Source organism: Spea bombifrons, chromosome 4, assembly GCF_027358695.1.
Source record: "Spea bombifrons isolate aSpeBom1 chromosome 4, aSpeBom1.2.pri, whole genome shotgun sequence".
Lineage (NCBI taxonomy): Eukaryota > Metazoa > Chordata > Amphibia > Anura > Pelobatidae > Spea > Spea bombifrons.
The window spans coordinates 4,206,478-4,223,214 of NC_071090.1; the positions used below are offsets into that span (position 1 = coordinate 4,206,478).

The 16,737-nt window shown below is 44.7% G+C and overlaps 1 protein-coding gene across 1 annotated transcript; it reads right to left on the minus strand.

Annotated features, from left to right (window-relative positions):
- Window positions 1-2,715: 2,715 nt before the first annotated feature.
- On the minus strand, window positions 2,716-15,479 carry LOC128490543 (protein mono-ADP-ribosyltransferase PARP12-like). Its single transcript, XM_053462466.1, has 13 exons — window positions 15,138-15,479; window positions 12,385-12,520; window positions 9,503-9,797; window positions 8,322-9,242; window positions 7,554-7,643; window positions 6,978-7,101; window positions 6,610-6,772; window positions 6,152-6,272; window positions 5,307-5,403; window positions 5,065-5,170; window positions 4,595-4,725; window positions 4,142-4,293; window positions 2,716-3,019 (listed from the first exon to the last, which is right to left on the minus strand). Exons 1-13 carry the CDS (start codon window positions 15,425-15,427, stop codon window positions 2,733-2,735), a joined length of 2,913 nt encoding a protein of 970 aa, XP_053318441.1. The 5' UTR covers window positions 15,428-15,479; the 3' UTR covers window positions 2,716-2,732.
- Between the last annotated feature and the right edge of the window lie 1,258 nt (window positions 15,480-16,737).

The following is a 16,737-nucleotide window of genomic DNA, read 5'->3' on the forward strand; positions in this document are numbered from 1 at the left end:
CAGAAATGTAATAATGTGACGGAAACAGCAGGGAAAGGGTTTTTTTTTATATATTAATCAGAGTAAATAAACATTATTCTTATTTTTACATTACAACGTCTCAGTAAAGCCACACCCCCAGCCACACCCCCTGAAACAAAAATATCCCTCTTCGGGCATTTGTAATGTTGGGAGCTATGCTGGTCTAATGGGGGCATTTGGGTAAGGGTAGAAACGCAGTAAAATGCAGAACGCCCCACTCCCCGCCCATTTCCCCTTGAAATGGGGGTGTTTACCACGATCTCGGCAGAAACGACCACTGATGTCCGCAAGAACACGCCCAACATCAGCGAGACCGCCCACTGACATCAGCGTGACCACCCACTGACCTGGCCAAGTCTCACAAGGGTAGGCTCTGAGTAGACGGAGCCCACAAGTTCCCGGGTATGGGGGTGGGGCTAGCATTGCATTGGGCAGGGCTAGCCCCAGACTGCCTTAAGCGGGGGTGGGGAGTAGGGGAGGAGTGGGCGTAGCCAAATGCTGCTTGCCTGCCTGGGAAAAGAGGAAACTGAGAGGGAAGCAGTGCTTTACCCAGACCCCCGGGTCGCACCCCTGTAAAGTTTTAGCATTTAAAGTTGGCGCAAATTTAATATTTAATGATTACTTTGTAGGCACCATAGATGTTTTTTTTTTCAAACAATCCTAGATTTCAGCGCTATGCATCTTAAATAAACTCATTCCTTTTCCATAGTTTCTGATCATTTTTTTTATGTGTGTGGGGGGGTTCTCTTTTATGTTCTGGGGTCCGGCTCCGCCGTGTAAATATATATATATGTAATATACGCCTGTGTGTGTAATCTCATCGGCTTCACAGTGCGCCCCCGAATGGCAGAAAAAAACATGCGGTCACCCTAACCCCAAAACGCATAAAAAAAATAATAAAAATCCATATTTTTGGGGATTGTTTCTTTAAGTCGTGCGATTCGTAACCTCGGATTCCGTTTACGAAGGGACTGAAAGATCCTGACCGATGCGTAGTGGGTGTTCATAAAATCCGCTCCCCGGCATACTCCGCATTCCGGCACAGACTGCATTGCGGTAGCTTTCCATGTACCGGGCCGGAAAGCTGTATAGATCAATCGTTGAAAAATACGGAAAAAATAAACAATATTTAAAAAAACACACGCTTTTATAATTAACCAAGTTTATTAGTAATTAACTTTCAGATTGCAACATTTGGATTACGCAATCCTTGTTGGTCTTTAGAATATAGATTTTGAATATAAATAAAATCCCACCTCATTTCAAGGATTGACACCTTATAACAAACCGCATACCTTCCCCATGCACACAAACTTTGTCGCCTTCACACTTTATTTCATGCTTCAGGAAAATTAGCCGATTATTTCAAAACCTACATTACTTTTTTTCGATCGATTTCATTGAATTAAGCAGACCTGCCCCTCAAAAGTACAATGCAGCCATCATACCTACTTTAACGCTTATGATAAATGCATGGTCCCTTTTCCCACCCTCCGGTTACTTGGTGCGCTCCCATTGACATTAAACTGTCCCTTATGCTCCCCGTGACCGTATTTCCACTAAATTGACCTTTTTTTCATGTTTTTGTACTCAATATCTGTGGTCCGATGGCAATTGAAGTATTTTTGGGGGTTCTGTACATTCGTTATTCAACGATTAATAGAACAGTAGCAGAAAGAAGATGAGGAATCATAATCCTGGCTTACCATAGACGTCATGCAAGAAGCATACTCAGGTACGCTCCCCGCTTTCAGTAGAGGGGACTAGGGGAGGAGCTAAATGGGGCAGAAGAACTCCAAAAAGCAGTAAAATGCCCTCTATATTAATTCAACGCGTAAAGGGAGCTGGTTCTGTAACAGAAGGTGTGTGTGGGGGGAATACCTTAATGGGGAGGAATAATCAGGCTTCTAGGTTAAATCCTGAGAGTGTCGTGCTGCGGCACGCGCATGCACAGTTATGGAGACTCTGCTCTGCTCCATGAAACAAAATCACAGTGACCCGCGAAGCAAAAAGAAGGTTGCTTCATTGGCCCCTGAACGATAGATGGGCATCACTGCCCGTATATTAAACGCGGCCCATTTGGACCTCGGTTTTCCAAGCCACTGGAACGAGGACATTTTTTATTTTTATTATTTTTTTAACCTTTTTTCCACCCGATGCGCAACAAGGCAAAAGCCAGACGCCTTAATAGAAGGGGAGGAGAGGAGGAAGGATCCTCGCAAGGAGTGGGATCGACGTGGGGATCAGCATCACCCGTTTTAACCCCGTCCCGTCTTATCTCCACTATTATTTTCTATTTTTTGTAGCTTTTTTTATGTCATTACCGGCATTTTTTTTTTTACGTCTCCCGAGAACACGCAATGATGTTTGAACTTCATGCCTTCCCATGAACATGATCCATGGAAGTATCCAGACACCAGCAGAGACCCCCTTTACCCCCCCCCCAAAAAAAGGTTTATCTGCTGGGTTAAAAAAAATATATATATTTTTTTTCTGTATTTTGTTATATTTTATAACTATTTGAATTAACCAGAAAAAAAAAAACGAATCACGCGGCCCGGAATCCTATTGTATTCCGCGACCGTTACGCAAACTATTCAAAAAGTTCGAATTTTAGGAAATGTGAGATTTCATAAAATCCAAATTTAAAAAAAATGTAAAAATATTGTCATTTTTTTTTCTTGTTTTAGGGTATTTTTCACATTATTTTATCAGCTGATGCAACAGGATTTCTTCTCCTCTTCGTACTCTATGAGATATTCGGGGTAAATCTGATGTTTCTCGAAGACGACGAAGATGGACGGTAGGAGGACGTCGTCCACACAGCTGTCGTAGAAGCGGGTGAGGCTCCCGTGTTTGGACGGAGGGCGTCTCAGCGAGGGATCCCCTTTCACGGATTCTCCGACCAGCACGCTGGCTAAAAACATCGTTCTTTTACCGCTGAGGTCCGCGGGGGAATAGTTATGAGAGTAAGAGGCATCCCTGGCAAAGTAACTTCCTGAAAGGGGTGGAAAAAGAAGTGTGAGATGGTTACAAAACATCCTCCCAGCAGAGGTGGTAGAGGCTAATACAGCGAGGGGATTTAAACATGCATGGGATAGCGAACAGATTACCTGCGGAGGACAAACATAAGTTATTAATATACACTATCGCTCAAAAATGTGCAGTGACTCAGCTGTTTTCAGGGAAAACGAGGACGAGAAAAAGGGTTAATAACCATCAATTAGCCTTTTAAACTTAAACTTGGATCAGCGAACACAACGTGCCATTGGAACACAGGAGTGATGGGAGTGATGGGAGTGATAAAGGGCCATTGGGACACAGGAGTGATGGGAGTGATAAAGCGCCATTGGAACACAGGAGTGATGGGAGTGATAAAGGGCCATTGGAACACAGGAGTGATGGGAGTGATAAAGGGCCATTGGGACACAGGAGTGATGGGAGTGATAAAGGGCCATTGGGACACAGGAGTGATGGGAGTGATAAAGGGCCATTGGGACACAGGAGTGATGGGAGTGATAAAGCGCCATTGGAACACAGGAGTGATGGGAGTGATGGGAGTGATAAAGGGCCATTGGAACACAGGAGTGATGGGAGTGATAAAGGGCCATTGGAACACAGGAGTGATGGGAGTGATGGGAGTGATAAAGGGCAATTGGGACACAGGAGTGATGGGAGTGATAAAGGGCCATTGGAGCACAGGAGTGATGGGAGTGATAAAGGGCCATTGGAGCACAGGAGTGATGGGAGTGAAAGCTGTTTCCAGCTACAATCATTTACAACATTAACCCCGTCTGGGCTGGATTTCTAATCCATTTCATGTTATTTTAAAGGACAAAATTAGCTTTGTTTGTTTGTTTTTCCAAAAACAAGACATTTGTAAGCACCCCAAACTATTGAATGGTACCAAAATAATAATAATAAATAAAATTAAGAAGATCTACTAAATTTGGTTAAAACTCTTACGTGCCCACATTTAAAAAAAAAAACCAAAAAAACAAAACAATATTCTTAGACTCCAAAATGTCTAAATAGCCCCCCGACTAATAAGCTAGAGACTTATTATTATTATTATTATTATGATATAACATTCCTTCCCCACGCTTAGCCGAAGACCCACCTTGCCCGTATACAGTCCCGTGGACCCCGCAGATCCGCCAATCAAAGTTATGATGGCAGATGGCGGTAAGGTGGGCGCTGCTCGTTCCGTGGAACAGCCTCTGCTCTCTGACGTTTACTCCTTTATTTTCTTTTTTCATCTGCTCCTTTTTCCTAATAATAAAAATGTTAGAAATTTTACATAAAATCTATTGATTCCAATAACTAAATATACGGCGCCTTACATCTTACAATTGTCAGAGAGTTTATTCTTTATGGCGATGCTAATGAAGTCCGTTTCTCCATAGACTTTCATTAGTCGGAGAGTCCAACTGGGTGATCAGGACCGAGCCACTCTATTGTTTACCAAGAAGTATGAACCTCTAGATTGTACGCTTGCGAGCCAAGCAGTTGGGACAGACATTGACAATGCGACTCCTGTAATAATAATAATAATAATAATAATAATACCTACAACTGAAACACCTGCCACAGCGACGGGTTCTGTATCCGGCTTATCTTGTTAACCACGTGGCCCTTAACGGTTTTCATGAACATGAGTTTGATATCTGAGCCTTCTGTGGAAGTCAGTGGGACAGTCACCAGCTGTAAGGGAGAAGAAATCACATAAAAAAAAGGAAAATTCCTTCATTATTAAGGAAATTACTTAAAAAGCATTTAAAAAAGGGACTATTATTCATAAAATCGAAAAATATTAATCTTAAGGGGGTTTTGGGGGTTAAATGGTATAGTGATGGGGGGGTGTAGTATATCTAGAGGGTCAGAGGCTTAGATGTCATGTAAGGAAGTTTTTCTTTACTGAAAGGGTAAGAGGGAAAAATGGGCCGAATGGGTCTGATCTGCTGCCAAATTCTATGTTTCTGTGTTTTTAGGTCCACTTTTTTTTTAATTTCCGCTTGGAAAAAAAGGAGATCATGCCGGTACCTTATATCCAACCTCAGGCAGCGCGGTGGAGTCCCAGGTTGATGGGTAGATACTTGTCTTCGTGTTCCCTGTATGCGGGGAAGGACCGGTCGCTGCCGATTTAGTACTGGAAAATCAGAATAAAACGCTATAGACACTGGCGCCACCTAGCAGACGATCCCTGAACTACAGCCGGCGACCGGATCAAAATGTATAGACAAAAACGACTCCAATATAATGCGATTAAAGCACCAAATACTTACGTTCCTTCCAGCTTAACCACGTCGTTATAAGACAGAAACTTGGGTCTCCTGCGCATTTCTTTTTCGGTTTTATACACGATGTTCCTCTGTGTCATGGCTGGAAAGGTTAAAAATATTAGTTAACGTTAAATTGATAATATTTATGAAGACATGCTCTTTTTTATTTGTTATTTTTTTTTTTATAAAACACAATCAAAAATCTCTACCGGGGCCTTCAAAAAGCAGCTCCGGCCATAGAAGTGATTCACAAAAAAAAAAAATTAAAATAAATCTAAAAAAAAAAATATTTCTGGGAGAATAACTTTCATTCTGCAATTTAAAAAAATGCAGTAAATATTATAACAAGAAATACAAAAATAAATAAATAAATAAAATAAAATAAAATATATATAATAAATCTTGATTTTGTGTTGGAATGTAAATGAAGTAGGGCTTCTACCGACCCTGGGGCCAGGCTGGTTTAACGAGGCGGCCCTGGCACTTTAAGGCCGTTAGCCGTCAAATGATGTAAGCGGCCAATGGCTGGATATGACAGATGGCATGTTTTTAGGCTCATGGATACGTGCCGGCCACACACTACAGCACCCAAAATGCCGCTGGAGAATGGGCGAGTATGGGGTGCTGTTGGCCAGAGTCTTGCCCAGTGTATCAGGTGGCCAGTCCAAGCCTAGGCTGGCCCTTCGGCTATGTATTCATATCATAATAAAGTTAGTAGATTTATTATTATTATTATTATTATTATACTTTATTTATAAAGCGCCGACAGATTCCGCAGCGCTGTACAAGGTAACATTTTTTTTTACAGATAACGCCAAGATGTCTACTGAATTTAGAAAACGTCTTACTTCGGAAGTCAATCTCGTAGTCCTGCTGCCCTGCCCGGAAATAGACTTTTTCAGTGGGATCAGACAGATAGATGGATTCCAAATCGGACGACGTTATGGAGGCGCTCGCCTGTTTTGTGTTCTGGGGAAGAAAAAAAATAAATATCAATCAATTAATTATTTCATGTGCTATATTCATTTTTTTTTTTTAATAAAAATATAGTTTTTTGGGGCAACCAGGACACAGAAGGCCGCCAGAAGCTGGAATCTTTTATGCCAATTCCCTCGTTACTATCAATCATTATCATATCCAGTATCAACCTATGACATGGACCCCGACCCAGCGTTTTAACCCATTAAGCCCTTTCCCCCGGGTCCCCGACATCCAGTGGCAGCCCTGACTGTTTTTTTTTTACACGCGGCTCATATTTGAAGTGATTTAAATGTTTCCGTTGGGTTTAAAGATTCCGCAGACTCACTGATTTTCCGTATTCGAACCACCTTCCGTATTCATCCTTCCAGTACCACAGCCATTCCGTGGTCAACACGAAGTCCGCCGGCTTCGAGGCGGAGGAGGGAGTGGAGAGCCGGCGGACACGGGACGATCCGGATCTCATGCTCAGAAAATCAACCGAGAGCGTTCTGCGGGATCACATGGACTGATTGACGCATTTACAATAGATTCTTATATATATAAATAAATATATCATATAGATACATAGTATATTCCTTTTATTCACGGGACTTTCAAACAATCATATCATGGATACATTTTCCGACACAATAAATCAATTTGGGGGGGCAACTGCAAAAAAATAGACATAAAGGGTTAATATCGAAGCCCTACCCGGAAATGCTAGGATCGCAGTACGCTTTCTCAATGACTTCTATGCCTTTCAGGTCTTCCCATTCTGACCCATTCTGCTTTTGCCACCTGTAGGGGAGGTGAAAGTGCATCTCGCTGCACCGACCTGCCAACAGAACACACAACATAAAGTATTAACCCCTTAAGGACCCATGGGTTGTCCTTAAACCCATTAAAAACAATGCATTGTCGTGAAGGGGTTAATATGGCGAGTGCAGAATTACACTTATTCCAAGTACAGAGATGACAGCCCCTTTATAGACGAACTCTAAAAAATGGGGAGGGGGAGGGGTACTTACCTTTACCCAGAAGCTGCAGCCCTGTTGCTGCAGCTTCCCTCCTCCTTAAATTTAGCAAAAGAAGAAGATAGGCTGGCACTTGTTGCCGTCACAAGAGGGAAAAAAACGCAATAATATTTTTTCACCCCCATATTACAGTATTTTTTAGGGCCTCCCATATAATATAGCGGAAGAAAAAGCCACCGATAGACTGAAAGTTTTGTTGCCATAGCATTAGAGAAAAAAAAAAGAAAAAAGAAAGGGATTACGGGTCACTTACTGCCAAATTTGCATTTTTTCCAGATATGGAAGAGACAGATCTCGGTATAGTCTTTCGTTTTATCCTCTTCTTTCTTGGCAGAGTTCATTTCTTTTCATAAAACAGACAACAGGATGAAAAAATATACATTTATTTGAGTTGTTTACGTTCTTGAATTTTAACCCTTTGACTGGCAGAGTGCAAAGCAACACTTTGCAAACATTGGTGCATACGTAGGTGGCACTTAAACAGTTAAATGGGCACTGCAGTCACCATATGGACTATAATGCATGTGGGACCTAAGAAGTCCCCTATATATTAACGTATATAATGCTGTTTAAGGATATATAATATATATAATATACAGCTTTATGTGTATGGCATGGGAGCGATCTTAACCCCGTGTTCGTGAAACCTGCACGATTATCCCTTCGCGGTTATCTCTCCCTGTTGTCCGGTTGCTGATGGTTGCTGATTGGTTCAGGGAGCCTTTTGTAACGGGGGGCGGGGAGGAGAGAGAAGCTCTCAGCTGCCGTTGGGTAAAATTGTCCCTTTTTTTTAATCGCGTATCTCCAAAACAAATGCTAATTCGCGAATAACGCGAATAAATCCCATTCCGACCTTGAAGCGGAGTGACTTTGGGCGCCCGAGGCTGGGGTAAGGAAATAAAAGCCGGGACTGAACCAGGTGCTTCCTGCTTCGATATGTTTTCCTCAATGCTCTCCACTCCCCGTCTTTAAGATATAAGTCCTTAAAATCATTACCGAGGTTCTGAGGACCTGACATTACCTGATCGCAGGGAGCTGTGGTTGTCCAAGGTTCTAGGCTGGTTGTAGGTACTGGATTGTTGACCGGATGGTTTCTCGTTACTAGACACACTCGCGGTGGACACGTTCTTGGGTACGTTGGCTTGTACCGGTTGGAAGGTATTCCTGAATATATATTCCGGGAGAGGTGCAGCTGGTTGGGTAACGGGTGGACTGGCAGTAGACCCATTCTTGGACATGCTGGCAGCGGCCGTGGTTTTTTCAGCAGAAGGTGAAGAAGCGGTGGACACGTTCTTGGGTATGTTGGCTGGTACCGGTTGGAAGGAACCCTCATTGTAGGTATTCCTGAATATATATCCCTGGAGAGGTGTAGCTGGTTGGTAAACGGGTGGACTGGCAGTAGACCCATTTTTGGACATGCTGGCAGCGGCCGTGGTTTTTTCAGCAGAAGGTGAAGAAGCGGTGGACACGTTCTTGGGTACGTTGACCCCGACCGGTGTAGTTAGTTTGGCAGAGGACGGGCTTGCGGTGGGAATGTTCTTGGAGATGCCAGCATTGCCAGCTGTGGTTGGCTGGGCAGAGGATGAACCTTCGGCTTGCACGTGGCTAGGTGTATTGGCTCTGACAGTTGACGTTGGTTGGGCGGTGGATGAAGTGGACACGTTCTTCTGCAAACCCGACGTATAAGAAGCTGTTACATTCCTTGATATTCCAGAATATTCATAGAAGTTTCTGGCTACACTTTCGTATGACTTTCCTTGGGGGCCGCCAGACATGTTTCCAGCAATCATTATTGCTCTCAGTAAGGAAGAAGAGGTTGAGTAGAACGGACCGGATCCTTTTTCTTGATCTAGATTGTCTTGAGATAGCGATAATTTTGCCACGGAACCCGGGACTTCATCATCGGAGTCCTGTCCAGACACGCGGCTGCGAGACCTGGAACCTGAATTCAACGAAGAAGAAAACTATCGATATTCACATTTAAAATATCGTTAGAACAGCAGAACAGAGGCTGGTTCCAAACACACAGATCGGGGATCCGGAACCTTCCTACACGTAGGAGGCCGCAATAAACTCCATTCATTCCGTACAGAGCTCTAATTAGAGAAAAAAACCTCTTCAAAAGTTGAAAAGGAAACGATTGAAAGACGTTTTTTGATCCGGGAGACTTAGTATTAACCCCTTAAGGACAATGGGCGGTACCTCTGCTTGTTCCTCTGCTTGTTCCTCTCCCCCGGGTCCTGCCGGCACCTCTTGTTCTCCCGTTGTTGGCCGGGTCCTCCGCCCTCTCTCGGTGTTGGATGTCGAGGATCATTTGGAAGTTTTTGATGGACGCCTCCGAGTAACGTTTCCGCAGCTCGTCTGAGCCCGATTCCAGAAGGTCGTGACGCTTCTTGCAAACCTGGCGGTTACAAGTTCCACGTACGAAGAAGCCACAGATGTGGAGAAACGGGCAGCCATCCTGATCGCACGCGCTGTGGACATATTTTCTGCAAATCTAACCGGAAATACAAAAATGTAAAAAAAAAAAAAAAATAAAAAAAAATACAAAACACACACATTGTGGAACATGAAAAAAAAAAAGATATAAAAGTAGCAGCAGAGAAAGCCGGGTCCCTGACAGACCTCTAAAAATAATCTTCAAGTACTTTCTAACCCCCAGCGCTGTATACAGTAATATAACCCCCAGCGCTGTATACAGTAATATACCCCCCCGCGCTGTATACAGTAATATAACCCCCAGCGCTGTATACAGTAATATAACCCCCAGCGCTGTATACAGTAATATAACCCCCAGCGCTGTATACAGTAATATAACCCCCAGCGCTGTATACAGTAATATAACCCCCAGCGCTGTATACAGTAATATAACCCCCCAGTGCTGTATACAGTAATATAACCCCCAGCGCTGTATACAGAAATATAACCCCCCCAGCACTGTATACAGTAATATAACCCCCCAGCGCTGTATACAGTAATATAACCCCCAGCGCTGTATACAGTAATAAAACCCCCAGCGCTGTATACAGTAATATAACCCCCAGCGCTGTATACAGTAATATAACCCCCAGCGCTGTATACAGTAATATAACCCCCCAGCGCTGTATACAGAAATATAACCCCCCCAGCACTGTATACAGTAATATAACCCCTAGCGCTGTATACAATAATATAACCCTCCAGCGCTGTATACAGTAATAACCCCCAGCACTGTATACAGTAATATAACCCCCCAGCGCTGTACACAGTAATATAACCCCCCAGCGCTGTATACAGTAATATAACCCCCAGCGCTGTACACAGTAATATAACCCCCCAGCGCTGTACACAGTAATATAACCCCCAGCGCTGTACAGTAATATAACCCCCCAGCACTGTATACAGTAATATAACCCCCCAGCGCTGTATACAGTAATATAACCCCCAGCGCTGTACACAGTAATATAACCCCCCAGCGCTGTATACAGTAATATAACCCCCAGCGCTGTATACAGTAATATACCCCCAGCACTGTATACAGTAATATAACCCCCCAGCCCTGTATACAGTAATATAACCCCCAGCGCTGTATACAGTAATAACCCCCCAGCGCTGTATACAGTAATATAACCCCCAGCACTGTATACAGTAATATAACCCCCAGCGCTGTATACAGTAATATAACCCCCGGCGCTGTATACAGTAATATAACCCCCAGCGCTGTATACAGTAATATAACCCCCAGCGCTGTATACAGTAATAACCCCCCAGCGCTGTATACAGTAATATAACCCCCAGCACTGTATACAGTAATATAACCCCCAGCGCTGTATACAGTAATATAACCCCCGGCGCTGTATACAGTAATATAACCCCCAGCGCTGTATACAGTAATATAACCCCCAGCGCTGTATACAGTAATATAACCCCCAGCGCTGTATACAGTAATATAACCCCCAGCACTGTATACAGTAATATAACCCCCAGCGCTGTATACAGTAATATAACCCCCAGCGCTGTATACAGTAATATAACCCCCCAGCGCTGTATACAGTAATATAACCCCCAGCGCTGTATACAGTAATATAACCCCCAGCGCTGTATACAGTAATATAACCCCCAGCGCTGTATACAGTAATATAACCCCCAGCGCTGTATACAGTAATATAACTCCCCGCACTGTATACAGTAATATAACCCCCAGCGCTGTATACAGTAATATAACCCCCCAGCACTGTATACAGTAATATAACCCCAGCGCTGTATACAGTAATATAACCCCCAGCGCTGTATACAGTAATATAACCCCCAGCGCTGTATACAGTAATATACCCCCCAGCGCTGTATACAGTAATATAACCCCCAGCGCTGTATACAGTAATATAACCCCCCCAGCGCTGTATACAGTAATATAACCCCCCGCACTGTATACAGTAATATAACCCCCAGCGCTGTATACAGTAATATATCCCCCAGCGCTGTATACAGTAATATAACCCCCCAGCGCTGTATACAGTAATATAACCCCCCAGCGCTGTATACAGTAATATAACCCCCCAGCGCTGTATACAGTAATAACCCCCAGCACTGTATACAGTAATATAACCCCCAGCGCTGTATACAGTAATATAACCCCCGCGCTGTATACAGTAATATAACCCCCAGCGCTATACAGACCGAGAGGATGCTTTATGGCAACGCTAATGAAGACTGTTCCTCCATAGACTTTCATTAGTCAGAGAGTCCGGCTGGGTGATTTAGACTGAGACATTCTATTGTTACCCACAGGCAGTATGATAAGGAGTCGGGATGTTTGTCTAGTAGATCTGGGGCTCAGGTATTTATATTTTTAAAACTTAATGTGATATTAGTAATAAAAAAATATTTGGTGACATTTTCTTTTACATACAAAGAGCGATTCTCATGCAATACTGCAAATAAAATCACTGGGTTGCTATGGTGATTGCACCACTAATTAACCCCAACAATGTTTTTAAACATTTTCCAGCTGTGAGAGGTGGATCTTCACAAAACGTATTGATTTACTCTTATCGAAGAGTTTAAATTACTGGAATATGTTTTTTATTTTTATTTTTTTTACTTACCCCAGGAAGTATAAAGGGGTCATTTTGCATGAAGAGGATCTTTAACTCTTGATCGTTCAGCCCGCTGATATCATTAGCTTTCAAAACAGCCAAATTGTGATCTGATTTGGTATTGTGGGAACTTTTGCACTGTTTCCTTAAAAAAAATGTTTAAAAGTTGCTATTGAACTTATTGTTCTTAACACAACATTTTTGCAACAATATATAATGTATGCATGTTTCCCCCATACAATAAATAAATAAATAAATATATATACACACTACTGTTGAAAAGTTTGGGGTCACTCATGGGAAACGAGGAAATTTCTGTCTGTAACAAAAGGGTTTTCTAACGATCAATAAGCCTTTTAAACTTAAACTTGGATCAGCGAACACAACCTGCCATTGGAACACAGGAGTGATGGGAATGATGGGAGTGATAAAGTGCCATTGGAACACAGGAATGATGGGAGTGATAAAAGGCCATTGGAACACAGGAGTGATGGGAGTGATAAAGGACCATTGGAACACAGGAGTGATGGGAGTGATAAAGGGGCCATTGGAGCACAGGAGTGATGAGAGTGATAAAGGGCCATTGGAACACAGGAGTGATGGGAGTGATAAAGGGCCATTGGAACACAGGAGTGATGGGAGTGATAAAGGGCCATTGGAACACAGGAGTGATGGGAGTGATAAAGGGCCAGGAGTGTCTCCTGACTGGCTGAGACCTTCATGACTCAGCGCTCTCATTCTGGGACGATGCATTACTGGGCGCGTTGGAAGTTAAATATCTGCTTTATCAACTCTCTGACTCAGAACAAAGTAATTCATATTACATAGTTACCAACAGTCCTGAATTTGCCGGGACAGTCCCATTTTCTGGGGGAGCTGTCCCGGCATTAAAATACTGCTTATGCATTGTGCATTTCATTTTAAACTGTGTCTGAGAGACGCACGCAGTCTAAACGCTGGTAAATGAGCTCCAGACACTCGGTACAGGTGTCCCAGGACAGAAGGGGCTGGAGCCTAAAGTAGGCGGAGCCACACATTACAGTGTAACCCCGCCTACTTTCGGCTCCACCACCTTTACTGTCCCGGGACACCAGAAGCAGAAAGTCGGGAAGGATGGTGTTAAAATCACCGTACAAAGTGCAGAAAACGTGTCAATCCGAGCAGAATTAAACCCAAAAGACACGTAGCCAAGGACACGAGGACAACCATATGGACAAAAGTACTGGGACACCTGACCATTACACCAACAGGGGCCTTGATGACATCACATTCTAAATACACAGACATTAATATGAAGTTGGTCCCCCCTTTGCAGCTACAACGGCTTCCGCTCTTCTGGGAAGTTTTTCCACCAGATTTTGGGGCGTTTCGGTGGGATTTTAGCCCGTTCACTCAGTAGAGCGTCTGTGAGGTCCGGCGCTGATGTTGGACGAGACGTCCGGCTCTCAATCTCCGTTCCAGTTGATCCCAAAGGTGTTCGCTGGGGTTGAGGTCGGGGCTCTGTGTGGCCGGCCAAGTTCTTCCACCCCAGACTCATCCAGCCGTGTCTTTATGGACCTTACTTTGTGGGTTGGGGCGCAGTCATTCTGGAGTAGAAAAAGGGTCTTCCCTAAACTGTTCCCACCAAGCTGGAAGCATCACATTGTCCAAATGGTCTGTGTACGCTGAAGCATTAAGATGACCCTTTAAGGGACCTAAGGGCCCAAACCCCCGAAAAACAGCCCTAGGTTGTTATCCTTCCTCCACCAAAGTGCCATTCTATGACAGCGCCATCGAGCTCTTCAGTGCGCCCCGTTCTCCTGCCGGTGTTTGTTGTGGAGACGGCTGCCTACCTGCTTGTTTTTTTACACCTGTTAGCAATGGGTGAGGCTGAAACACCTGAACTCAGTCATGAGGAGGCGTCCAAATACTTTTGTCCACGTAGTGTTTATCACCACTCACTATTACATGGGCTCCCTTATCTGCGCATGTCTGCTACTCTACACATAGCGCCCAACACACTATTAAAAGCATAGAAGACATCAAAAATAATATGATTGTGGCATTTAGGCAGCAACGGCCGTCCCTGTGCTCCACACCCGGGGGGACTGCTCGCCCTAGGGCGTTCTGCACCTCCGCTGTGTTGCTACTCAACGAATTGGCTACAATGGAGATCCCCGATCTCCCCTAACCGGCCCAATTACACCATGGAGTATGCTGCGATATGATGTCATAACAATGAGGACTGAGGCCATGGAAGGGGTAAAAATACGCTGTAGAACCCTGCGATACCCTCATACCCAGCAAACATTCCGACCTCCTAGAAAAAAAGGGGCATTGGGGAGGAAAGAGGGGCATCAGGGGAGGAAAGAGGGGCATCGGGGATTTGGGTCACAAAGAGGGATTGCCATTCTTAACAGTGACGCTTTGGGGGCATTTGTTTAGATTAACCCCTTTCACTTTATTTCTTGTTTTACTTGCTGTTTTATAAAATGTTGTTTATATTTAGAGGACATGTGATGTAGATTTTGTTTTGTTTTGTTTTTTTTTACTAAAATCCTCTTCTAAAAATACATTTTTCTGAGCTATTTTTTCCGAGCCGTTAGGGCCGAACATTGTAGTTATTCATAGTGCTACATCGTGTTACATCGTGTTACATGATCCGCAACCCACTGTAGACTAGCTACATGTTATGGCCCTTGACCCCCCCCCCCAACAAGCGCGGCAGACCAGCTTATATGGTAACGGGACACTTTCTTCAGCTTTGCCCCTTGGTTACTTACTTTTTGCACAGCCAACTCTTGCCCTGGAGGTAATAACTGCAGAGGTGCAACTTGTCGCAGTCGGCATCCTCTTCTTCCTTCCCGTTCAGGTAGTCCGCGCATAGTCTTAAGGGGCTTCTTGCCAGGACCAGATCCCCACATTGCGGGAATCTCTTTTCTTCCGCTTGCAGGATCTCATCGATTTGCTCTTGGGGTAGATCCAGGAGCTGCCCCAGTTCGGCCCTCGGGAGCGCTCCTCCACGTTCGCAGATCAGCTTGGTCAAGAAGGCTGTCACTACGGGGTCAGACATGGCTTTGGTTTGCTGCGGGCCGCCGTGCTGTGCTTTTACCAACCCTGCCTGAGCTCAGCTCCTCCTATAAAGTTATGTTGGAGAAACGAAACCGAAACGCTCTAATTTACCGAGAGAGACCACAAGAGAGCGCCAGACATCAAGGGAAACCACATACCGTGAAAAAAATCAGCTTTGTTTTCCATTTCCATTTCCAAAGGACCGCAGTTTTCTCTTCAGTATATGTGCGTATATATATATGTGTAACAGAAATCTTGCGGATGGAGGGGCTTCATTAGACCCCTTGTGACGTTCGCCAAGCCAGTGTCAAAGCTAACTAGCGGTAATTATACCTGGCGCCCCCCCTGACTACCTGGAGCCCCCCCTTGTGCGATGCGGCCAGGTCTATCCACCAATGTTGCCTGGGCAAATGAGCGGGGAGTGGGGCATGCCAGGACCCCGCTCCTGCGACCCGGAGGATTCTGGTGTTGACCCGGAGAACCAGGGAAGGGGCGCTCGCCCGGAATGTCCGGACGAAACCCGGAGAGTTCGCAGGTATGGCGGGAAGTATTTTACCTGCCAGGAGAGGTGTTTGGCTCATAAAAATTAAGATTCTTAAAACCCTCTGTTTTCTGCATACCTGGGAACGTCTGGGCTCCGGCTACCCGGATCCTTCCCTTGCGGGACGCGGCCAGGACTGGCCCCTGACGTTAGCGGGCGGCCCCACTGATGTTAATCGGAGTTTCCTCTGACGATGGGGGCGTTCCCGATGACGGCAGCAGGAAAACACCACCATTTAAAGGAAAAATGGGCAGGGAGCGGGGCGTGTCAAGACCCCGATACCGCGACCCGGAGGATTCGGGTCTTGACCCGGAGAACCGGAGGAGCAGTGCTCACCCGGCAATCTCCAGGTCAAATGCGGAGAGTTCCCAGGTATGGTTATCTGTACACATTATTGGGGCTTTTAGGGCTGTAGAACCCTCATGGCCAGCAAACATTCTGAGCTCCTAGAAAAGTGAGACATCAGGGGAGGAAAGAGGGACTGTCCCTCGTGAACAGGGACTTTTGGAAGGGGTGTAATGATTTGTGAGTGAACATGCATAACATGGTTATCTTGTGTTGATTTGGCTCTATCTTGTGTTGATCCTCTGCCCGCAAGGCTTCAGTTGCCGCGTCTTCTCGTGGAGATCTCGTCTTCTGCAGAAAATACGATAATGACAAAATATTTACGTTGATTGGTAAATGAGCGATTCGGGCGCAATACAGACCCCCCAGTAACACGGCACAATTTACCATAACACGAGATGAGGTCTTGAAATAAAATGCATAAT